The sequence below is a fragment of the Diabrotica undecimpunctata genome, chromosome 3 (assembly GCF_040954645.1).
Source record: "Diabrotica undecimpunctata isolate CICGRU chromosome 3, icDiaUnde3, whole genome shotgun sequence".
NCBI classification, from domain to species: Eukaryota; Metazoa; Arthropoda; class Insecta; order Coleoptera; family Chrysomelidae; genus Diabrotica; species Diabrotica undecimpunctata.
In genome coordinates this window covers 53,708,296-53,735,632 of record NC_092805.1, presented here as the reverse complement: position 1 = coordinate 53,735,632, position 27,337 = coordinate 53,708,296, and the positions used below count along the sequence as shown (strand labels likewise).

General features: G+C 32.7%; 1 protein-coding gene across 5 annotated transcripts in view; it reads left to right on the top strand.

The window, feature by feature from the left end:
- The window catches only part of LOC140436811 (uncharacterized), a 321,169-nt gene extending 311,110 nt beyond the window's left edge, over positions 1 to 10,059 (top strand). For 4 of the 5 annotated variants that reach the window (XM_072525934.1, XM_072525933.1, XM_072525932.1 and 1 more), the window contains one exon: positions 5,287 to 10,059. In XM_072525934.1, coding sequence (XP_072382035.1) covers positions 5,287 to 5,391 — 105 coding nt within the window. In that variant the 3' untranslated portion in view covers positions 5,392 to 10,059. The remainder of the gene's footprint in view (positions 1 to 5,286) is intronic. The other variant, XM_072525931.1, reaches the window with a different exon arrangement.
- The last annotated feature ends 17,278 nt before the right edge of the window (positions 10,060 to 27,337 follow it).

Sequence of the window (27,337 nt, the reverse complement as noted above, 5' to 3'; positions counted from 1 at the left end):
TAAATAAAGTCAATTATAAAGCGGTAACAATTAATTTCATTTAGGGTGCTAATTAGGGGGTGGTTTTCACGTTTTTTTTAGCAAAAAGAGAGGTAAAGTTTGAAACATAACTCGCTTAGCTTTGATGATAGAAACTTTTTTAAGAAATAAAAATAAAGCTATTTTGAAACTTTGAAACTTAAAATTTTTTTTTCTGAAAAGTGCTTCTTTTTTTGGTGATTTAACGTTGAAATATTTGATTTGAAATTTGACCTGTTTGTTTTTTTTATAAGCTATATTTTTGCTGGGAATATTTTTTCGATCAAAAACTTACTTTTTGAGTTTTTTGTGAAAAACAGTCAGAAAACGCGTTTTTTTTTGTTATAAACATTTTCACTCGCAAATACCCCAAAAAATATTAACTTAGTGAAAAAACTTTATAGAACAAAAGTTGCTTAGAATTAGTCAGTTTATCCATTTCCGGACTTATTTTAAACTTTTGTTTCTTCACCCGCGAGCAGAGGTGGCAGTCACTCCCCAAGTAAAAGCAACCCTGGGCTCAAGTTAAGAAGTAAAATAGAGGGTAAGAAGAACCTAAATCCAAAATTTTAACAAATCCGTCGTGACGAGGAAAATTACACTTCAAAACGATTATACACTAAATCCAGGATTTATCCAACTAACACGAAATTAAAATTCTTCACACCAATTACGCAACGGTCTATTGATAAGTTTTTATCGACAGACCGTTACGAAAATTCCTCTGTATATATTGGCATATTTGAATCTTAAATGAAAATTTATGGAATCAAACCAACTAAGAAAAGTCATAAATCAAACACGGTTAAGAGAATGGAGTTGGCTGAGCCACATGCTCCGTAGAACCCTAGATGACATTGCTAGGACAGCGCTGATTTGGTATCCTTAAGACCGACGGAAAGTAGGCAGACCTACGAAAACTTAGAAAGGGACAATACTGTAAGAAAATAAAGAAATGAGAAAATTCTGACGTGAAATCAAAGCATTAGCTAGAAATAGAGTTCGCTAGATACACCTCAGATGTAGGCAGAAGAATATTGTTAAACAGCGAACGACTGAACACCAGACGTTACGCAGTTGGTACTGTTATCTTCGCAGATAGTGTAGATAGATTTAATGTGGTGGCTTTTCAGATATATTGTGGTCCTCTAGACCTAGATTTCATTCTTTAGCCTAATCCTTTTTAACAGGTCCCATAACTCTAAGACTTAACCATCTACGTAGCTGTTTGGCGGTGGCTTTTCTTTGACTAATGCAAAGAACCGCACATTTGCCAAGTTGTCACACTGATATAAAATGTGCCCACAGAGATTTGTGAGCTACCCACTTTCTTTTAGCCATTCTTGTTACTGCCTTTGCAACGCCACAGAAGGGTTCCGATCCAACAAATGGAATTATTGACCCTTGTTTGGCCATTTTACTTACTTTTTTATTGCCCTTATGACCCTCATGCTCCGGGACCCCAACCTTGCTACGATCTCCTAGTTCATTTAGGGCACCCACACAATCCCATAGTAACTTAGAATTGACGTCTACAGAATTAAATGTTTTAAGCGCTGTCTGGCTATCTCTAAAGATGGCATTTGAACGGTACGTTTTTTTTTGCTTTTCTATTTCTTCCACGCAGTGATGGATTGTTGCTATTTTCGCCTGAAAATTTATGACATCGTTAAATATACTTACCAGCAAATATAGCCCTTACTTTGTTCCTACTATACCGGCTTCCACTCCCTCCCTTGTTTTTGGGCCATCACTGTACCAGGTAGCTGTTCTATTTTTCTTTTTGTAGTGCCTATCCGTTTCGGATGTTGGCGACCATTATGCAATCTTTATTTTGCACACTGCTGCTTTAAAAAGATTTGCGCCAGGTATATGAATTTTTAATTTATCGTCAAGGCTATATCTCGAAGCTGTTGCATCGATGAGGTGTCTATTATAATATCTGCTTTTAGCTTTTTAATTAGCTTTCTATTGTCAGCACTATGCTCCTGGCTTACGTGTTGCTGACTATGTACTACTCTGTGCATCATTGATCTGGCTTCCGGAGTGAGCATGGGAACGTCAAAAACAAACTTAAAATGTTTTAATTCTATATAAATACAATTTTGAATATAAAATCCTCTTTCGATGTTATTAGCAGAACTCAACATGTTAACTAGATTTGTGAGCACTAACAACAGAACCATGTGTTATTTTGCCAATTTGGAAAAAGGAAAACAATTATAAAAATCGAAAAGACCAAAATAGATTACCAATAGACCCAAATTCAAACTGAATAGAAGAATTTTATATCAAAATTTCACCGCCATGGGTACCAACCAACCGGGATGAATGTGATCTCCAAATTTCTTCAGTACCAAGGAATACGACCTATCTTATCCTAGAAAGATTTTGGATGTGGGAACTGGAACGATCTATCAAACATACCAACAATAGCTCTCCTGGTATAGATAATATCTCTTATTCCATGCTTTATAATTTACCAATAAATCAGAAAAAATCTCTCTTAAGTATATTTAATGCAATATGGACAGAACAAACATCGATCCCTGAAAGGTGGAAGGAGTATATTATCATCCCAATAAAAAAACACGACAAACCGGATTCCATTCCAACCTCCTATAGGCCCATATCATTAGCTTCATGTGTGTTGAAAACCTTCGAGAGACTTATCAACAATCGTCTTAAGCAATGGTTAGAGAAAGAACATATTCTACCTGATATACAATATGGCTTCAGAAAATCTAGGTCAACATTGGAAGCATTAAGAGTAATTGTAACAGATATTTTAGCTGGATTTACTAGTAACCTCATGACTATGGCAGGTTTCAACGATATTACAGGTGCATTTGATAACGTTAACCTAGATGTTTTAACCAATAAATTGATTTTGATTGGATTTAATTCGCAATTAGCGAACTTTATAACCTCGCTGTACACAAACAGGAAAATACTTATAAAAATAAATCAGGTAACCACTATACCTAGAACTACGAACCTACGACTCCCCCAAGGCAGTATTTTAAGTCCTGTTTTGTTTTTATTACATACAATGGGTGTCAGTGTTAAACTTGAAAACATACGAACAATACAATTTGTAGATGATATTGTTTTTTATTGTACAAGGAAAAACTTTGAAACTTGTGAATATGAATTAAATAAAACTTATGACATCTTCAACGAGTGGCTGAATGAAAATTATTTTACACTTTCTGAACACAAAACAGAGGTGTGTCTATTGAGCCAAAAACAAAACATTGAACAGGATCATGTAAAACTGGGACCTTATAATTTCCAAATAAAAAATGTTGTAAGATACTTAGGATTATATCTAAATCGGAAATTGTTATGAAAAGATTGTATCCATCAAATAACAAAAAAATCTGAAAATGCTATTTACGTACTGAGAGCCTTTTGTTATACAAAATGGGGGCCCAAACTGACCCAAATATTGCCTTGTTATTTTATAGAACCATGATAAGATCAATCCTGGATTATGGTAGTCATTTGTATGGATCAGCGGCACAAATTCATTTAGACAAAATAGAAACCCAAAAAAACAAAAGTCTAAAAATATGCCTTGGATATCTCAAGTCAACCCCAATAAATATTATGGAAGCAGAAGCTATAGAACCACCGTTACAACTAAGAAGGCAACTAATTAGTAACAAGTTTATCACAAAATCATTTGCTAAATCTGCAAGTTATATAATTCCTATCCATGAACTGTCAATTTCAGTACTCACACAGTCTTATTGGCTAAGAAAGAAAACTCCGCTAATTTGTGAAAGTTATACCACTCTTTCCCAATTCAGGTCGGTACTGTACACATCAAAAACCTAACCAATATTTTCAGAACATCCGCATATCCTTTTTTTCTAAAAAAATTAAGACGTTTTAGATTGACAAAAACGACCACTTCTTCGAAACGATCAATCAACGATGGCCTGACTATTATCAGATTTACACCGATGGATCAAAACAAATTCGTACAGGTTCCACTTTTTACGATCACACCTCAAAATATCATGAAAAGTTCAGATTACCAGATGAGGCAACCATATATACAGCAGAAATGTTTGCAATAAGTGAAGCTCTAAAATATATACTTAGGACGTATAGACTCAAAAGTGTCATATTTACGGATTGTAGAGGTGTCATAGAGAGACTAAAAAATATAAGTGCGGTCAAGAACTTAAGTCATCTAAAAGTAGAAATACTACAGACCAATCACGAAAGACTTAGCTCGCAACGGGAGGTGCTAATAGTTTGGATCAAAGGGCATTCGGGTATACAAGGAAACGAAATTGCTGATAAGTTTGCAAAATCCGCCTCAGACTTACACAGAGATTCTATTAACCAGTGTATTTCATATACAGAATTGAATTCCACACTTAAAGTTCAACTTAAGACTAAATGGCAAGACCTATATGACAGCAAACAATTAGGATTAAATTATAAATCATGTCAAGTCCAAATCCCAATAATAGGATGGTTCCACAACCAAAACAACAGGAACTTTATTATTACTTTAAACAGAATAAGAGCGAGTCATGCAATGTCACCAAGCTATAAATGTAAAATTGGTTTAATTGATGATTCCACATGCTTATGTGGTGAACTTGGAGACTTAACATACATTCTACTTGGTTGTTCATTAAATAGTCAAAGCACAGATAGATTTTTTAATGAAGTTGTTAATAACAAAATTTGCTTACCCGTAAATTTAAATTGTATAATTTTCAATAAGAATATTAATATATTGTACTGCTTATATAATCACGCCAGAAGGTGCAAAATGAAATTGTAAATTACTAACCATCTCTTTGTTAGCAATTCTGCAACTAGTTAGATTTTGTAAGTGGGCGACGAAAAAATTTAAAAAAAACGTTTTTTTTTTGTTTACTTTTTTTTTAATTATTATAGTTAGAGAAAAAATCGTCTGGCTAATTGGTCTTTACCAAATCCATCTAATTATTTAAAAAAAATTTGCCAATTTCACTACTGCTTTAAATGAAGGGCTCTATTATATACATTTGTTTTTTTTTTTAATTTAAGTTTAGGCAGTTTATACATTTAGGATTTGGCGTCTCTATAGCTTTAAGCTATTTATAAAGGGAAAACCGGTACTTTTAAAATTATTTTACAAAATGGGTGATAAATTAAAAAAATTAAACCGACGTATTAATTTTTTTATTTTACTAACCTTTGCACTGTACAAAGCTTTTGCACTTTATTAACTTATCTGTTCAACTTTCTAAATTATAGACTGTTTCTCAGGGAGCAGCAGCGTCGTTCCAAACCCTCTTCGGTGTATCATCAGTGGGAACGAGAGTTCTGGGTAGCGCATCAGGAGGATCTTCAGCAGGTTGAAGAAAAAGATGACGATGATAGGAAAGATTTATTAATTTATTAAATTTCAAACGAGGGCAAGTTGAATATTCTGTGGAAATTATTCATTAATATTATATTGGCTCCAAATACATTTATTGATGATTAAAAGTATTCACCACTTTTATAAACATTTAAAAGTATTATGCAAGTCAAGAAGGCGGTTTAGTTTAATTTTAAATATGAAATATAATCTGCTGTTTATCTGTATATATTGTATTGAGTATCCCACTTAAACAATTTTTACATGCCGTTAAACTTACTATCAATACTTTATATTCTCAATTTTAACACAGTCTTGTTTTTTCTCTAAATGGTTTCCTCTTCTCTTTACAATGATACTAACAATGAGTACAAATCAGAAGTAGCTTTGTGTCTGTCTAATATTGTCTAAATCTAAATTGTGACTGAGAAAGAAAAGAAAATTGTGTCTCAAACACTGACATTTCAATAACTTCTACAAAGAAGTCCCGTCCTGATAAAAGGTAGGTATCAGCTTTCTTATGGGTTGTATTAGGATTTCCTCTTGCGACGCAGGTAATATCTACAAGAGATACAGGTTCCAACTTCAGTGTCTATTAAACATATACTTAGCAACCATTCCCTAAAATTTGTTTACCTAATCTATGGATTTCTCTGCTTATTGCATCTAGGTAAAACTTTCCTCCCGTCGGCATGAATTGTTCTTCGTTCTTCCACGTGGAAGTGATTGCCAAATCATTTAATTTATTAGTGTTTACAGCCCTTGAAATTTGTTTCTTTATTCTTTTATGTACATCATGTTACACGAATAGATAGTGGAACACTATCGATTCGCCCGAATAGGCAGAGATTTAAAATCAATAAGCTCCAGACTATCAGGAAGATCCTTTAAAAGTTAGCGAGATAGCTAGCAGTCAGTGTAATAAATACAACTATAGCCTTAAAATCGGACAAAAACAGGCTTAGGGCTTAATATAAGAAGATGAAGAAAAATAATTTCAGCCTGTTGATTCTATAACTTTTCTTACATGTACATGGGTTGTTCTTCGGGCTCCTGCATGAAAGTCTGCGTATATCTCTTTCCTCTCTCCCCTGTCCCCCCTCTCTCTCGTCAATAGTCTGATAATAGTTTTGTAGACCCTGATTTTCGATCGCCAGTTTGTGTTTTTGAAGCGGAATACATGGCCGAGCGAAAAATAAGTTTTGATTCCCCTTACTATTTTTCTTTGAACTTCTGGTTTTTCTGTTCTATCCATGCTTAATACAACTTGCAAATATGTGAAACTTTATGTGAACGCGAATGAAACTTTATGTGAAAATATGTAAATGCTCTTGAATGTGTTACCTTTTTTGTTTTTTGAATATTTAGTTCTAGTCCTGTCTCTTTTTTGTCCTATTTTTAGTTTTAAATATATTTCTGCCCTCTCTTTTGTTCTACGACACACAATACTGATGTCATCGGTATGAGCGACAATCTGTATTGATTTGGTAATTAGGACTTTCATCATGATCATAAATTCAATTTTCACTATTTTCACCTTTTCTCAAAGTTTTCACATTTTCTTAGTTATTTATACTTTTGGTTATGTTATATCTATTTTAAATTTTTTTCTGGTTGACTTTACAGTTTCTGCTAAAATTTCACTTTCTCTTTTAAATCATTCTCTCTTTTTATTTTTATTTATTATTAACCTTCATCGGACGAGCCTCAAAATATTACACAAAAGACAGGCCGGGGTCTGAACGGACCCCATTCTTTAATGGGTGAATTATGCTTATACGAAAAAAAAACTGTACCAGTAACACATTATTTTTATAGTATTGAATATTTACTAGACTAAAGCTTACACATTACTACAAAATATAATCTACTGCTGACGTTAACAGACTAAATAACAACTACATACTATTTGTACAATAAACTATCTCTGATTTTGCGTGTTCTAGACATACAAAATTGTTACATTTTACACATATTTCACTAGTTTTTCTATCTTTGCGTCTAAAATACATATGGAATCGCCCCCTTGTATTTTTTGTTTGTTCTACTCTGGGCTCAGTAATATTCAAAAGTTCTGGTAATACATCTGAAATATGACGCTTTTTATTCTTTTCGATGTGCTTATTGTTATAACGTCTGAAAACATATTTCTTTATAAGTTCCTTGCTTATTGCCAAAATACACATTTTATGCTTACTCGAATTGTACTTTTTCCAATCAGGATATTTAAGTAGCCACAATTTATAGGAATTAATACCTGCGAAATCAATAAGATGAAAGAATATAGCCATCGGCCAACCGTTTGTTTTTCTTTGAACCGTATATCCTTTAACTAACTTATCGGTTGTATCGACGGCTCCTTTCGTTTTGTTGTATTGTAGAATAATTTCAGATTTATAGGAGTGTTCTTCACCAGCCACTTTGTCGTCAATATGCTCACCTGAAAGTAAGATGACTGCAGTTCTTGGTTGATGTTTTCTAAAAGCTAACTTACTTGAATATTCTGTTTTGTATGATGCGATAAACGTTTTATTTTTTCAAAGAGTTCGACATAGAGTTATATTCTTCTCCCATAACTTACACGCAAGTTGTAAACTCGTAAAAAAATTGTCAGTTGTTATTCCAAACCCTCCTTGAAAATGGTCTATCAAGTCTAGGACAACTCATTGGTCTTGAGCTTTTTCCGCCTTAGGACCTTGTTTTCATAAAAATTAATAAAACATTACTTGTTTTCTCCTTGGCAATTCAAAAACTTATCCAAATAAATTTGCTTGTTTAGAATAAAAGAAGTAGTGGTAGTAGTAGTAGAAGTCTTTAATCCGTACTTGTCAGGTTTGCTCTTCATATAAACTTAAAAATGGTGCTTTACCTCTAAAAGGCACGAGCTGCTCATCTACACACAGATGGTCGCCTGGATTAAGTGATTTCTTACAATTAAAAATAAAAATATTACATACATCTCTTATTGGGTGGGGCCAGTTTATCTACTGATTTTCGTTCTTGTCTGGTTTCAGAATTGTCAAAACGTATAAATGAAGTTTTTTGTTTGAACCTATCTCTAGATGTAGCAGCTGGTATTATAGGACGGCAGTAAGCAATATCGGTACACCAAAGCATATCGATCGCCTCTTTCGATCTATGAAAAGCTCAAGTATAAGCAATAGTTCAATGTAGGCTTAAATCTGTACAGAATCAACGCAAACATAAACATTAGTTTTATTTGGGGTTTCACTATTCCATTTATCGTAATACGCTTGAGCCTTCCGATTAGTTTCCATGACAATTATGTTTAGAATTTGGTCTAAAAAAACAGAAGGGAAGTGTTTTTGATACTTGACATATCATCACTGTAATTTGTAAGTCCTAGAACATGTCTACGAATATTGGCACGTTTCACTTTTGTGTTTTTTGGCAACCTTGACCACTCAGTTCTATCTTTAGATACATATACCGGTAAGCCTTAGCAGTCAGTAACTGTTGGTTCATTTTGCTCTATGCTTTGATCAATAATAAGGTCATTTTCTTCTTCTACCTCTGTTACATTGTCATCATCTTCTAAATCACTTGCTGTCTTATTGATATCAAGCTCTGGATTAACACTTTTAAGTAAACGTAACAGTTTATCTTTACTCAGTTGCTTTCGGCTAGATATAAATGAAACGTAACTCATGTTCAGAATTTTATGCACTATTCAAAAATACGACAAGAAACCAATTTACACTGGAACTCAATATATTTATATTATTTCGTTACATTTTACCGCAGCTCGGGGAATTCCCCATTTAAACATGTAAAACTCTTACATAAAACGATAGTACACTCATAATCGGTACTAACCTGTAAAATCTATGGGATTCCTACATGATTACAACTTTATTAGAATTTATTTTATATGACATAAAAGGCTGGTCGGGTTATCAGGAGACCCTAGCATATAAAATTGAAGTTTAAATTTAATCTAACCGTTAAATGTTCTTGCAGGCACAATTTTTTATTAATACAATATAATAATCTAGAGATAGATGGAAGACTGCCGATTAAAAATTAAGATCTATAAAGTAACAGCCAAAAATTTTGATCTGGGGTCAAAATGGACCCCGGCCAGTCCGATGAAGGTTAATGCTTTTGAGATTGCATCTTTAGTCTGTTTTGTTTTCATTATTTAGATTGCCTTCGTATTTATTTATCGTTTAACAGGTCTGTACTAATTGTAAAAACGTATATCGACATAATATAATACTTATTGAATATCATCAGATTAATGTTGCAGGTAACTCGATTTGCTTTTTTTCTACTAAAAGACATTATTTGGGGAATACCTGTAAATATTTTTAATGAATAAATTTTATCAGAATATGGTACGAATGTTCCTTGCGGTTATAGGTTCTTATATAAATTCAGGTGCCACATGTATATAGGCTTTAACTCTTTGAAAAAAAAATTGAATATTTTTGATGACTGTTTAGTAAATTATTATTTTTTGTAAATAAAATAGACTATTAGAAACGATATTTGTTCTAAATACATGTAGTTTTTAAATATTGTAAAATTTAGAAATTATTTAAAATTATTTACTTTGTAATATTTATCTTCATTTAAAAAATATATTTACCAAAATATTTTATTAAAAAACCAGTCCATATAAAATACTCAAAAAATTACTGCTGATGTTGGCTTGTATATATTATGTTATTGTAATATATTTTTTACCATTATAAATGTTTTTTGATCTTATTCTCTCCTAGGAGCAGAAGACAGGCAGTAGAAGTAATATAAAAAGTAGAACTATGGTAAGTGTACCAGTGTTTGGCACCGAGTCAAAATACAAATTTTGTAGTTGACACTAAAAAAAATGTTGTCACCAGTGCTTATCAAAATAATAGTGGTTGACACTGAAATATTTTTATCCACCGACATCTAAGTAATCAAATGCTGCTGTCATAATTGAGAAATCAAGTTTTTCTCTTATTTGTTTAAAATGAATGACACTTACATCATTTGAAATTAGTTTGAAGCAAGTTTTTTCCATATTACAGCAAATCATCGCTACTACTTTAGTTTCAGTTTTTGAAATAACTTCCTGTATAACAGAGATGCATTTATGAACTGTTTTTGATCCTGGTAACTCAACTAATACATCGTTGCCCTCTTTATAAGTACATTTGGATTTTTTAGAATTATTCACTGCGTTCCTCAAATTAAAACTTATATCACTAATATCGTCTATGCTCTTACTTGATTAAATCCACTCCTCATCACATCAATTCCTAGGAAATATCATACGTTCTTTTTGTGCTTGTCTTTTGTTCTATTTTGTTTCTGATGTAGTCTCATTGAATTTTATTCGCCATTTAGTGTCTCCTATCGCTAGTATGGTTTTATCATCGACAAAGGTGGCAATAGTGTTTTGTTCTAGCTCTGGAATGCCACATGTATACAATAGGTACAGGAACGGACCTAATACACTCCCTTGTGGCACGTCAGCTTTGATCTCCTTTAAATTAGTGTACACTTCTTCTTGTTTTACTCTGAAATATCTATTCGTAATGTGTGATTCTAAAATTTCTGTTTCTAGTTTACAGTTTAAACTCTCATGCCAGACTTTAGTACACGCCTGTGCTTCGTCTAAGAAGATTGTAGCTTCTTTTCTTCTAATGTTTTTTTTTCTATTATATTCGTTATTCTGTGGACTTAATCTATAGTGGAATGTTTATTTCTGAAACCAAATTGATGATTTGGTATAAGATTTTTTCTTTCTAATATTGGTTTTAATCTTTTCAATAAGAGTTTTTCAAATAGTTTCGACATCACCGGAAGGAGTGATATTGGTCAATAGGATATCACTTCATTAGGAAGTTTACCTGGTTTGGCGATCATAATAACTTCGGCTACTTTCCGGGAGTCTGGAAACATATCTCAATCTTAAAGCAGCATTTATTAGGTGTGTCAGCTTAACTATGACTTTTCTTGGTAAATTTTTTTAATAGTTCTTCTGTTATGAGATCAATTCCTAGAGCTTTCTTAGGATTTATATTCTCTTTTTTCTATGTTAATATTTCTCTAAATGATGTCAACATTATTTTTTCTTTGGTTTGGAGTGGTTCTTCTCATCTCAGCTCTTTACCATCACTGTCGTTGGGTTGTAACGTGCTTTGTAAATGATCTGCAAATCGTTCTGCTTTCTGTTGCCCAGTTGCGATTTTTTAACTTGATAGGAGGACAATGAATAATTGGTCTCTTTATTCTTTTTTTTGCCTTCCATAACAAATAATCTGTATTCTGGTTTGCTTTTAAATTACTTAAAAAGGAATCAATTGTTGATTTTTTTTATATTCTTTATCTTTATTTTTAGTTTTTGTGTAGGATTATTTAGACTAGTTTTGTCTCGTGGAGCTCTGTATTGCTACCATTTGCTACCTTGTTTTTTAATGTAGCACATTTTGCCTGATTATAAGCATAGGCAATTGTTTTATAAAGACACATCTTCTTTATCTCCATTCCATTCTTCAATCTCTCTAAATTGTACAAGTTTTTCGGGTTTAATATACGAGTATATCTTACATGGTATGGTAATCTACTGAGGATTACAAGGCACTAATCCACATTTTGTAAATTCGTTTTGGGGTATAGAAGGAGTTAGTCTCTCTTCTTCTTCTTCCTTTGCCCTATCCGTTTCGGACGTTGGCTATTAACAAGGCTATTTTGACTTTGTTTACGGCACCTCTGAACAGTTCGGTCGATGTTAGTCCGAACCATTGTCGCAGGTTATGCATCCATGAGTGTCGTCTTCTTCCCGGTCCACTCCTACTGTCGATTCTTCCTTGGACTATTAACTGTAGCAGCCGGTACTTAGTATTCCTCATGACATGTCCGAAGTACTCAAGCTTCCGTTTCTTTACGGTGAAGATTATTTCTTTGCTTTTGCATATTCTCTGCATTACTTCCACGTTAGTGATGTGGTCTGTCCAGGATATCCGAAGAATACGGCGATATATCCACAGCTCAAAGGATTCTAGTTTCTTTAGGGTGGCTTCCGTTGTGGTCCATACCTCTGCTCCATAGAACAAGACCGGGAAGACATAACACTTGACCAGTCTTAATTTTAGTTCCATTGAGATTTTGCTTGTGAACCACTTTTTCATATTGTTGAACGCGTTTCGCGCTTTTTCAATTCGTGAATTATTTCTTATTCGTGATCTTATTTCTGTTGGCTGGTCCCATTTTGTGTTGACTGTGGTTCCAAGGTATGTGTATGTCTCCACTTGTTCTATTTTTCGGTTGACTCTCTCTTATAATAACATATTTAATAAAGAACAAAAATGAACTTTTTTTAAAATTGGAGACTCGTTGTTGTTAATTTGCCATTGGTATACTTTAGTTTTCCATCCGTTTTTAGGCGTGCAAAAAACGTCAACGTCCATGGGCTGTATCAAAAGAATTCCGATGGAAAAAAGTACCGTAAGAATTATGCCATTATCTGCACAAAACCTACTAGTATTCAGCGTGAAGTGTAAATCATGTCCGTCAATAAAAAGTAAAACAGTCAACTTGATGTTGTCTACTAGCCAAGGATGGAAAATATTCGCTATGAACTCAAAAAAAGATTTACCTGACATTCACTCAGAATGTGATTTTTTATTTCTCAGTTTGAGGGAATACTCATAGCAATTAAAAATATATAAAAAGTACTAAAAAAGATAAAAAAAGTACAAAAATAAAAAACTAATATAGATTCAGAAAATCGGAAAAAACGGCAAAGTATCTGATAGAAGACATCAATGACAATCTAAAAAGACATATAGTCAAAGTTCGCCAAGAATAAAAAATAACAACGTAGAACATTAGTGACATGAAAAACATGACTAGCATATTTTGATGATATAATGATTATGTCCAAAACCTTTGACGAGCATCTGAAAAACTTAAGTTAGATATTTGAGAGATAAATAAATGCCAATTTAAAGCTAGATTATAAAAAATATTTACTATTTCAAAGAGCGGCGTATTACCTACGACATTTCGTTTCAGTGGAAGAAATTAAAACCGATCCAGAAAAAATTTCAGTTGTTAAAGCACAACCTATGCCAGGAAATAAAAAAGAAATAAGAAGTTTTCTTGGACGTCTTTATATTCGAGTGATATATGGTTAAATGCTCCAATAAATGAACTTTAATCAAATAAAGGGCAGATATCGAGTACAGCTTTTTATTAAATTTTGCCCAAGTACTTTTGCTCTCAAAGCATCTTCAGGGGCATTTCATCAAAATTGTATGCTATAAATTATAGGCTATCCAGCAATTTTATGAATGTCGTAAACATTAAATAATACATCCACACAACACTAGACAAAGGACAAACACTATCACCCAGTATCTAGCTCCTTCAAATAAAAAAAAATTAAACTGTTTGTTCTTTGTTCAGTGTTGCGTAAATGTATTATTTAATGTTTATGACATTCATAAAAGTTCTGGATAGCCTATAATTTATAGCATATAATGTTGACGAAATGTCCCTGAAGATGCCCTGAGAGCGAAAGTACTTGGGCAGATTTAATAAAAAACTGTGCTCGATATCTGCCTTTCATTTGATTAAAGTTCTGTTCATATTACCGAAAATTGATTAAAGACCTTAATCACATTGCTAACCCCCTCTATTCATTAACCAAAAACAACATTGAATTTGACTGTATACCGAATTGAATGTATACCAATTGAAATTGCCTTCGTAGATTGAAAACAACGACTCACAACATCACCTATCCTAGTCTATCCACGAGAAGATGTGACGCATCTTACGTCGGTTTGTTTCTTGCGAGCCGACCTTCGAGCAAAACCAAATTTTTTCGAACCGAGTCGAGCTGAATTCGAAACAAGCCGAGCTTTCCTTAACGAGCCTGTCAATATTTTAGCTACTACTTTAATACTTTCTCTAATTCATTATTTCTGCTAAGATTAATACTTTTGAATTCACTACGAATTTTGACCAGGATGAACGGCTTGTGGAATGCAATTTTAGATGCCCTTGCCGAGTAATTTATCCAGCTGTTTGTTTCGCAAGTTTTAGGAAATACAGTGGTAAAAATTTGAATTCGGTTTCACTAGTCAGAAATCGTTTGATTTCTCTTTTTGTTTTTAGATAGCGTAGTTACGTCCGTATATAGTTATTTTAATAACTATTGTCTAGGACGGGAGAGATTTTTGTTTTAGTTCAGAGCAGTGACTATACCGTTCTGACGAGACCTAAGGAGGTCGAAATACGTATCAGCGGTTGTCGCTGCACATATTGCACATTTTCCTAATCAAGGAGAGACTACAGTAGCAGAAACACTTTATAACACACGTCTTATCAAGATATGGATTTCCTTTAGAGTTACATTCTGAACAAGAACAATCAAGCTGTCAAGATACCGATTTAACACAGTCTGAAGCCCGGTGCTGATACGGATTCAAAAATATTTCTTAACTTTATTTCAATTCAACAAAACATATTTTGAATACAAGTTTATTATAAGTAAAACAATTACAATTTTTGGGTTTCAAACTTAAATGAATACTAACAAAATACATGAAAAAAATTAAGGGAGAACTTCAAAAAGTAAAATAAAAATGTACCTAATAACATTCAAACAGGTAACATGAGGTAGGTAATCAAATACCTTTACTATTGAAAAGCTTGTTTTCTTTTACTGAAGCGAAGTTTTCGATGATATCATATTTATATTTAATTCATTTAGCAGGTCCTCGTTAATGGATAAAACAGCTAAGAAGTTCTAATTTTCTTGGGAAATTGCATTTCTTAAGTAGGTCTTCACCCTGTTTAGTATCGAAAGAGAGCGTTCGCTACTTGCAACCATAATGGAGAAAAAAATACGCAGGCAAATATTAACGTTTGGAAAAGAAAGATATTAAGTTATTTTCGTATAAAACCTGTACCAATTCTAAAGGGGCGTCTATTTTTAATTAGGGAAGAGACGTTAACAAATGCTTTAAATGAACACATTCTTGGTTAAAATACTCGACCAAATACTCCTTGTATTTTTGTTGTAATTGTATTTTTGTGGTAATTCGGTTGTTGATCTGAAAATATCTTCATCTTCCGTAGTTTTTAGTTTAACCAAAAATTCAAAAATTCTAATACTCTTGAACAAGATTTATTACTATCAGGTCGGCAAATAATCTCCGACTTAAAATTGTCTATTATAAAAACATAACATTGTGTTCACAATTTTTCTTTTTGGCTTAAACTTACATCCGAATTCTTTTCTCCTAATTGCAATTTTTTTTTAAATACTCTTCTCAGCATAATTTTCGTTCCCTGTTAACAACATTCCTAAGGCCTCGTAATGATCAAAACATCACGTAAGAAATCAAAGTAATCTGCTAAATATAATAACAGATGAGCGTTTGTGCTTAAATCCTTATTTTACTTTTTTACTGCTTTATTAACCTCATTAACCCTTTGTAAAACGTCAAGCCAGAATGATAAAATTATTCCGTTTTCCAACAAATCAAGTTTTTTAAATAGAGAAGCTGCTTCAACTCTTACATTTTTCTCATTTATATCCGTTGAATCGAGTAACCGTCAACAATATTAGATATGCCGACGATACCTTAGTGCTTGCTAATTGCGGAGAAGACCTTCAAAATCTAATGAACAAAATAAAACAGACTTGTGATCAGTATGGATTAGAACTCTTTTTTTTTCCGTTTTTTTATAGCGTTCTCCGCCTTCCGGTTCCCAGTTTCCAGCTACGTCGGTCATTCCATTCGCCAGGGTGAAGGTTTCTTTCCGACATTGCCTTCTGAATGCCGCCTAGCCAGGATTGTTTTGGCCTTCCTCTCTTCCTTCTTTTCCTTGGCGTCCATTTTAAAATTTGGTTTGGCAGCCTGTCGTCGTCCATTCTTTTCACATGACCATACCAGATCAGTTGTCTCCTTTGAATTTCGTCAATGATGGTTGACTTGACTCCCATTATATTTCTGATATGGTCATTTTGTATTCTATCAAGCCTTGATTTTCTAGCTGATCTTCTCCAGAAGTCCATTTCCAATGCAAGTAGGCGTCGCTCAAGGTATTTAGTAAGTTGCCATGTTTAGCATCCATAGAGCACTATACTTTTAAAGATGGAGTTAAAGAGGAGATGCTTTCTTTGATTTGATAGTTCTTTTGACCATAGCATCGGGTTTAGGCATCCTATCACCCTTTTTCCTTTCACGATTCTTTGCTCTATCTCTTTTTTGGTGCGCCCACTCTTGTTGATTATTGTTCCCAAATATATATATTCCTCACAGTTCTTGATTGTTGCATGTTCGTTGACCATTAGATCTTCTACTTCATTCCCGAAGCATAAGTATTGCGTTTTGTTTCTATTTACAGAGATGCCCCATTCTTCATATGTTTTAAACAACCGTCTCGATATGAATTCTAAATCTTTCTTGTCTGCTGCCACTACTACTTGGTCGTCCGCAAAATGTAGAGTGTATAATGTTGTATCGTCGTCAAGTTGGATCCCCATTCCTGAACATGATCTTCTCCAGTGTTTTAGTGCTTCATTAAAATAGATCTTAAATAGTATTGGAGAGAGGCAGCATCCTTGTCGTAAGCCTTTTGTTACTGGAAATTCTTCTGATAAAGTGTTGTTTAGTTTGATTTTGTTTTTGACTGCCACAGCTTTCTCACAGGAATCGTGTAATATGCTTTTGTGAGATCCACAAATAAAAGATGTAGTACCTGGTTTCTTGCAACTTTCTTTTCATTCAGTTGTTTTAGGGTAAATATGCGGTCTACGCAAGATCTTCCAGCTCTAAATCCTGCTTGCTGTTCAATTTCATGAGGTTCGTATTCTTTCTCAATCATGTTTTTTAAGATTTTACCAAACTGCTAAAGGTACTGGTGACAGAGATACATCTGTAGTTTCCGCAAATATCTTTTGGACCTTTTTTGTGAATTGGAGTAATCCATGCTTCTTTCCAACTATTCGGGATTTCTTCCCCATTTCAATCAAGTATCTTGTGAAAAGCACTTTAAGATAGCTTATTAGTTTTGGTGTGCTCCGGCCCAGATGCTTTGTTATTCTTCATAGATTTAAACGCTTGTTGTATTTGTTCTTCTTCCATGTTTACATATTCACCTTGTACTCTTATTCGTTGAGGTGAGTCAGTATTATAAATATCTCTGTCTTCATTCAGTTTCCTTGCGTAATGATCTTTCCATGTATCTATCTGGATGGGCTGTATTCGACTTTTATTTGATGTGTCGGTTTTCAGGGTTTTTATTAATTTCCATGCCGCTGATGATCGCGCTCCTCCGATGTAACAGTCAACTTCTTTACATTTTGCATCCCATGTTTCATTTTTGTTGTTCCTTGTCATATCTTTAAATATTCTTTGCTGTTCTTTGTATATTTTTTTATCTTCAAGATTCTTAATGTTCAGCCATCTTTTGTACGCTTCCTGTTTCAATTTCATTAAAACTCAACGTTAATAAAACTAAATATATGATAGTTAGCAAACAAAATTATATAAAGGATGACGGTATAAAAGTCAGAGATGCCACACTGGACAGAGTAGAGAAACTCGTGTATCTAGGCAGTAATATCAATGAGAGCTGGGATCCAACCACAGAAATTAAAAGCCGGATAGAACAAGCTCGAGCTGCCTTTGTAAAAACGAGAAACGTACTTTGCAGTCACGATCTTAGCATTGACCTTAGAGTTCGAATGACATCTTGCTACATCTTTCATGCCCTGCTTTATGGAGTGGAAGCGTCGACTCTAACTTAGGCTGTGCTTAGAAGCTTGACAGCCTTTGAGATGTGGGTATACAGACGGCTACTGAAAATAAGCTGGGTCGACAGAGTTAGAAATGAGGAGGTCCTTGGACGGCTGAACCAAACAACACAACTAGTCAATTTAATTAAGAAACGCAAGCTGGAATACTTAGGTCACATTATGAGACACCCTGAAAAATATGATCTTTTACATCTGATCATTCAGGGAAAGATCCAAGGTAATCGTGGTCCTGGTAGAAGAAGAACATCATGGCTAAAAAATCCAAGGCAATGGTATGGAAAATCAACTACATCGTTATTTAAAGCTGCTGTAAATAAAGTCACGATAGCGAATATGGTAGCCAACATGATATCCAACGATCGATAACGGTCCTGGAACTAGAAGAAGAAGAAGATATCCGTCGACATTTCAATCAAACATATTTTAATTACACCGTAATTGCTTTTTAACGCTTTTACGGCATCAGAACGAGAAGACCAACGAATTGTACTCACTCTTTTAGGTAACAGTGTCTGTCCCGACTCAAGCGAAACCTTTATTACACGAGACAATAACTTCCACCTGTATGTAGACACGAAGAAAAAATTGTAGATAGCTTGTACCAACATAATAAAAGATGTTGCGTCCAAACAACAAACTGCTGCATTTTGGATGACCAAATTTAAAGAGTGAGCAGCACACGACACAAAGAGAGCTAAATTTTTGTAAACTTTAATACCTGCTTACAAACCAGAATAGCAGTTCTGCAGTTCTTAATATGTAATTTCAAAGCCTCTGACATCTCAATAACTATTTCCTCAAGTTCTTGTGAGCTATGTCCAGTATTTTTATAAAATCCCACGAATCTTTCCTCGGTATTCTCTTTATTGTTACAATATCTCAAAATCACTATAAGTTGGTCATGGTGTGTTATGTCAGGTGTTGAATCTATACTTATAGAAGATTAAGTATTTCTTTATCTAAAAATTTCATCAATGACTCGATTGGACAAAATATTCTGTAATTTGTTACATATATCTTTTGATAGATATGACGTTGTGCCCTTATCTAAATTTGCTCGTTTATCAGTATGATCTTTTAAAAATGGATCATATTCTGACAATAGCTCCAGTAAACCTAAGTATAATTTAAAAGAATTTAGTATAGTTTCCATTCCGTTTTTCGCTTATTCTTTAAAATTTTCTGATTATCTATATGATGATTGAATCTTTTTTGTTCATCAAATCTTTCCTTACTTTTATTCCATAATGAAAATCTTGTTTTAAATTGGTTCTTTTTTTTTCAAATAAGACACAACAAAGACAAAATATATTACCAGCTCTCTCGGAGTAAATTGCCCAATCCCGGCCAACCACTTTTCCATTAACCAGTTTTTTATAAAATATTTGCTTACTGGCATACCTGTTTTGTTAGCCGAAATTTCTTTTTGATGTTGAAAAGTCAATATCTTTAAGATTCTGATCAACCCATTTTTCTAGAATCATTTCTGCATAATTATGTTTTGGATCTGAAAAATAATAAAAAAAATTATTTGTCATTGTCCTGTTTTAGTTACCATTTGTAAAGGCACCGTTATCTTTTTGCATTTTGGCCTCGTTACAAAAAATTTAAATATGCCTTACCCGAGTTACTGGTTGCTTCATCATCTTCTAATACTTTTCAAACAGGTGATACTAAGTGCTCTGGCACTGATTCAGACTGAAGTCTCCAAAATAGGTTCAAACTTAATGATAAAACAAAATTTTATTATTATTATAGCATGTAGATTTGTATGCAAATTTTATTTTACCATAACAATATAATTTCGGAACAGCACGCGCTTCGCGCGTACCGCCCGCAAACCTTCAATCTCCCGGTGTTACAGCCCCGAAAAGACTCTTGGTTAAACCGGCGCTGCCTAAAGAGAAATAAAAATGAATGACGATAATTCGTTACCATGATCTAACTATAATAAAATTTTGTAAAAAATCATCAATAATGATAGCATATTTTTATTTCAGTATTTATTATTTCGTTTAACTGTAAAGCATTTATTCCAATTTATTTAATTTATTTAAAGTCGTCAAAATTGCTAACGAATATACGGGTACTCTATTGCATATAAATGCTTGATGTGTTGCCTACCGCTTTGCAGGAGCGAATTAGTCATTACTTGCTTTAGTTAAGTCAGTTGAAATATACCAGTGTAACACCAAAGTTTCTACAATGTCTTAACTAATACCTAAACTATTCTATTAATCAGAAACGAATACGAATTAATAGTATGTTTAAAGGTAAAATGTTTTAAACTTTTATTATAAAATTAAATACGACAATATGTAAGTTTTGAAACTATTTCCTTGTGGTAGGGAAAAGTCGGATAAAATCGAGTGGTTGGATAAAACTGGGAATCATCTATTTTCTATTACTTGTACTGTCCTCTGTCTGCGCGTTACCCAAATTTAAACCTCGATGAAATTGAAGGTCACCTACAGTAGTCTGTTCTTTTGCGTAATATTACCCTTCTGGTTGAAATCAACGAGCTATTTTTGTTATCTGGTTTAAGAAATGTATACAATAAATTCATCCTACAGCAGATAATCCTGTTCTCCTTTACTGTGTGCAACACAAGTACCAAGAGCATAAAAATAATAAATATGGAACGAGAAAATAACGTTGTAATATGTTTGCCGCCTCACTGCACTATTAATGCAGCCACTTAATGTGTCGTTTAGGTGCCGTTGAGCTCTTGCTATAGTGAAAATGTGAGAAAATAGATGCGGTAAAATTCGGGAAGGCTGATTAAAATTTATGTAGTAGGGATGCTTTTTGAAGATGATTTCAAAAGCTGCAACGATGGAAACTGCGATTAATGAATTTAAAAAACCGAAACATATCCACTTGATCCAGAAGTATTTTCAGATTGGATGTTCGCCCCATCTGAAACCACAGGGAAGAAAATTAATTATCACGAAGATTCAGGATCTATATCAAATGAACCCGAAGGTATATCCCAAATAGAACATTAAAGTCGTCCTAGCACTCGTGTGATAAAACCGGGTACTTTGAACTAATTTTTATTCCTACAGATAGCAAAAATAGTAATTTATGTACCAAGAGTATTAAATAGATGTTTATGCCCAAAGGGCGACGATGTTACAAACCCGACTGCATCTGGCCCGAGGGTTTGTAAGTCGCCCGAGGGCATATACATCTATGAATACCTGCGACGCATACAAACTTTTATGTCATACTAGTTCGTTATTCCATCTACAAATAAATATTTTCTAAAAAATCCGAAAATTCGATTTTGTTTTGACAACATATTTACTAGTAGACATTATATCGTCCGTGTTTTGTTGCTACGCTACGAAAATGCTATCAAACGTGTCAAACTAAAACCGTGAAAATGCAAGATATTTTTGAGATCTCTAACCAAATTTTAAAACAAGCGGAAAAAGCAACGCAAAAGTTACTACCACAAAGTCAAGAGATGCCTATGACAAGGAATATGGAAAATTATAGCACTGGATGCCAGAAAATTATGTAGAACACATTAGTGAAACTGTATTACTTGTATACTTTGCTGATCTCGCCGAAACATATTCTCCGAGTTCCCTGTGGTCCAAATATTCAATGGTAAAGAAGACTTTAATCGTAAATAAGAACATTAACATTGCCAATTACCATAAATTTACCGAATATTTGAAGCAAGTCTCGAAAGGCTACCAGCCAAAAATGTCTAGATTCTTGTCTAGAGAAAATGTTTTAAAATTTATTCACGAAGCACCGAACGAAATACTATTAATGAACAAAGTAGCATTATAATTTGGTACATTTGGTGAGTGTCGACGACAAGGGAATATGTTGGTTACTCACGTAGAAGATAGAAAATCAGTTGTGGTCGTAAACGTACCAGCGACAAAAACCGAAAAATAGCGTGTTTTTATAATTATTGACGAAGATGAACGTTCTTCAGAAACAAGGCTTTTTTGACCTACAGACAAGGTCGTTGTACTGTACATCCAGTTGAAAAGAACACATTTGGAAAAATCCCCGTCCATCATTGCAAAATATCTGGGTTTTTGTCCTGAGAAGTACACAGGTCATTGTCTGCGTCGGACTTCGGCAACTCTTCTGGCAGAAGCTGGAGCCAGTATGACCACGTTGAAGCGCCATGGTAGATGGAAGAGTACGTCGGTTACTGAAAGATATTTAGAGAACAGCATATCTTCAAAGAATTAGGTTTCAAGAATGCTAGCAGGCATACCTTCTGGATCCAGCGTTTCCTTACAGAAACTTGACACCAAAGCTATGAAACATGAGTCAACGTTTGCCGAGGGTAATCTAAATATCTCCGGATCCTTTTAGAATTGCCAGTTATATGCGAGTTATAAATATTGTTTTGAAATGTCGTTAAATAAAGATATTTCTAATAAGTTATCTTTTTGTTTGTATCTTTACGCCCACGCGGGCATAAACTACACTATTATGTAGTTGGTAAATAAGCAATAAAAACACAATAATAAAAGAAGAAGACAAATTTTTTTTGAAGTATCATAACACCATATTAAACTACAGAAGTATATTTTCAAGTTTTTATAAAACTAAAAAATTTACCCGGTTTTATCCGACCCTTTTCTCATTAGTAACCTTTCAACGATCCACTAGAAACGACGGGTACCAATGAGTAGCAATATAACTACATCCGAAACGGGAGAGCCACTGTAAAACAATTAAACTCAAAACTTTCTTTCAAAGCCAATTGTTGGGCCCCATTTAGCTTAGTCTTTCAGGTGTGAGAACGTCTTGTCAGAAATAAATGTGACAAATGAGTTTGGTTAGAAAGATAAACTAAGATAACCAATCATATTTATCTATCTATATAAAAAGCTAGGACGACAAGTCACAATGTTAGTCCGGTAGGGTAACTGCGCCACCTAGGAAAGAAATCAGAACTACCAACATCTGAGATATTTCAATAATATTTTGGTCATGAAACAATACGGTTGATTTATAGCTAATTCATTCTAAAAATTAATGATTCAAATATCCTTACTCGGAAATTTTACTACTTCAATCATCAGCAATTAATTTTTACGCAAAATTGCTAAATAGGTTAGGTACTTATTTTTAAGGTCCAAGATTTACATAAGTGTACATAGGTATACACTTATTATAACAAATGTAATGTAAAATGGCGTTTAACAAATGTAAACGCTTTACCAAAATAAAATAAAATTAAAATTAATTAAATTAAATAAAAGTAAATAGAATTAAATATATTATAGATATTAAATAACGGTAACCATAATTAAATAAAATTAAATAAAATTAGGTATAATTAAATAAAATTAAATAAAATTAAATACAATTAAATACAATTAAATAAAAAGTAAAATTAAATAAAATTAAATTAAATAAAATTAAATAAAATTAAATAAAATTAAATAAAATTAAATAAAATTAAATAAAATTAAATAAAATTAAATAAAATTAAATAAAATTAAATAAAATTAATAAAATTAAATAAAATTAAATAAAATTAAATAAAATTAAATAAAATTAAATAAAATTAAATAAAATTAAATAAAATTAAATAAAATTAAATAAAATTAAATAAAATTAAAAAAAATTAATAAAATTAAATAAAATTAAATAAAATTAAATAAAATTTAATAAAATTTAATAAAATGAAATAAAATTTAATAAAATTAAATAAAATTAAATAAAATAAATAAAATTAAATAAAATTCATTAAAACTAAATAATGTTACACAAAATTAAATGATAAATTAATTCTTAATAATATTTATGTTAACGAAATCATATTATGCTTTCCTATTAATTCGCATATAGACAATTCCGAAACCTAGTAAAATCTTTCTTTTCGGTTCTATTCTTTTAGTGATAACTAGGAATCTCACAGATTCGTTGACATTTAATGGGCAAATGCCGCTTTTTTGACTCAATATAGTTCATTTTTCAGCTAATCAATTTAATATTCCCTGATTGAACAGATTGACGTTGTAATAGAATATCACTATATATAGATGAAAACTAATACGAAAAGGTCTGTGGGAATGATCACTAAACTAATATTAGAACAAAACAGATCAGATAAATATTGGTCTAACACTGGTAGACTTTGCGAGAAATGCATCTCGCCTAACCAGTCTCTTAGCTCCGATCACTGCGGTATTTCTGGTGACCTTCTAAGATCAATTTGAAACAACCTTTTACTGTACCTACCTATATGTGAGAATATTTTTTATATAAATCGAAATGTTTTATACATAAAAAATTAATAGGCTAATTTAGAGCTCATATTATTATCTCGATCTGACGTTCGTTTGTAAAATCTTTTATAGTGGTAATAAATTATATATATATATATATATATATATATATATATATATATATATATATATACATATATATATATATATATATTATATAAATATATATATTATATATATATATATATATATATATATATATATATATATATATATATATATATATATATATATATGTATATATATATATTATATATATATATATATATATATATATATATATATATATTAATTAATATATATGTTAATTGCTATTTTGTCTGATTTTTATATTATCAGTCTTTATTTTACTATGGCAAAAAGTATACAGTTTGCGTTTAATTTAAAATATCGTATTAAAAATTGAGTATGGAAGGTCGTGACAATATAAATTTTAATTTAACGAGAGATCAAGTGGTTAGAATAATTTCCCTCATTGAAGACGAAAGGAGTCAGAGATATGTAACAAATTTGGTGGGTGTAAATCAGTCGGCAGTATCACGAGTAGTAGTATGGTATCGAGAGACTGGTCTTTATGAAAGACGAGCTGTAACAGGTCGGCCAAGAGCAACTACGCATGTGGACAATAGATTTTTAGTCCGTCAGGCTTTGCGTCGAAGACATGTGACTGTAAGTCAACTTCAACATGACTTAGCCGAGACTTGAAATGTACGTGTGTCTTCAGACACTGTTAGGCACATCTTAAGACAGTCTGGAATTAGGGCCAGAGTAGCTGCCACTGCCAAGGCACGTATAGGACGTCTAACCTACTCTTTACGGATGAGTCAAGATTTTGTGTATACACTTCGAATCGAAGAATACCAGTTTATAGACCAAATAACAAGCGTTATTTTCAATGCAACCCAAGACCGGCGACAAACCTTGGAGGAGGATCTATTATGCTCTGATCCTTAACTGCTGATAGGTACATTAGAGAAATTTTGGGGATACATGTTGTTCCTTACCCCTCATTTATTGGTAATGACTTTGTTTTAATGCATGACAATGCACGGCCACACGTCGCAAGAATCGTTACCGATATTGTTCTGAAGCTATTTTCTTGTGGCATTTTAAATTAATTACTATTTTACTGGGAATAAGCCACAATTAAAGGTTAAAATACGTTTATTGACGTTTCAATTTCCACTTCGGAAATTTTGAGAACGATTTCCGAAGTGGAAATTGAAACGTCAATAAACGTATTTTAAAATTTGATTGTGGCTTATTCCCAGTTAAATAGTAATTAATCGTTACCGAGTACCTTTAAGAAGTAAACTTACAAGTTTTAAATTGGCCAGCGCACAGCCCGGACTTAAATCCAATAGAACATGTTTGGGACCATCTTTACAGAAGGGTGAGATGTGATAACGTAACGCCAGCTAATCAATATCGATCAAGATTATCTAAGAAGATTAATTGGAAGTATGGCACAATGTTATCTAGATGTTATAAGAGCTAGAGGACGAAATGCGTCTTACTACATTATTGTTACTTTTGATTTTTACTTTTTTTTATTCAATGCTGTTTGTGCGCTTACTTCTAATTTATGAAATAAATTAAATAAAACCTTTGTTTTTCGTACATTCTGCATTTTTTTTAATACTTGTTACGTACTTAAAAAAAATAAACTGTAAAAAATCCATGTTTTAAATTATTTTTAATACAAAATTTGCAGTTTCATAGGTGATGCGATACTTTTTTGGCGGAGTGTATATATAGAAAACAACAAAAGCCATTATCAATAAAACCTCTCTTCCTGTTGACATCAAACAATCTCTAATTCCTCGTGAAAAGTCTTCAAGAACACCTCGAATATATGGCCTTCCCAAAATTCACAAACCCGATATTCTTCTACGTCCCATTGTCAGTGCATATAACTGCCCTACACAATCACTGGCCAAGTATTTGGCCAAAACTCTAAAACATTTCGCCGAAAATGCTTCATCCATTGTCAAAAACTCTTTTCATTTCATTGAACTTCTTAAACAATACCCTATATCACCGTCAGACATTCTAGTAAGTTTTGATATTGTTTCACTTTTTACAAACATTCCTATAGATGAGACTCTAAATATTCTGAAAACTAAATACAGAATCCAACAAGACCACTTATCTCTCATTAAACATTGTATGTTCAACACCTATTTCATCTTCCAACATCAATTCTACAGATAAATAAATGGTTCCCCAATGGGCTCCCCTCTATCTCCAGTAATTGCCAATATCTTTATGGAAGATTTCGAGACCCGAGCACTATCCACATCAATGCTCAAGCCCACATGTTGGCTACGATATGTTGACGATACATTCGTCATTTGGCACCATGGCAGGGATGCTTTGGTGTCTTTTGAAACCCATCTGAATGGTATACATCCTAGTATCCAGTTCACGATGGAGATGGAAACTGATTCATCTGGAAACTGAGCTGAAAGCTCCGCCCAATGGATATCGACGTTTAACCCGGAAGACTGGTGAGTTTAATAATAATTTTTATAATAGTATTAATCTTAGCTCTAGGTTTCATTGTACTAACCGCGGAAATCTTTTCGAACATTATATATATATATATATATATATATATATATATATATATATATATATATATATATATATATATATATATATATATGTTAAATCACTAATCACGTATTTGACTTTTTAAAAAAGAACTTTATTTGTTACAAATTAAATATTAAATAATAGTACAAAATTAAATTAATTTAAAATGACTAAAAACTGGACTGGTCGAAGTTGCAGCTAAGAGTGATTCCGGCATCTGAGAATGGTAATTTATAGGTTTGGTATGAAGTGCTGAATTGCTGTTCCCATGAATGTTGG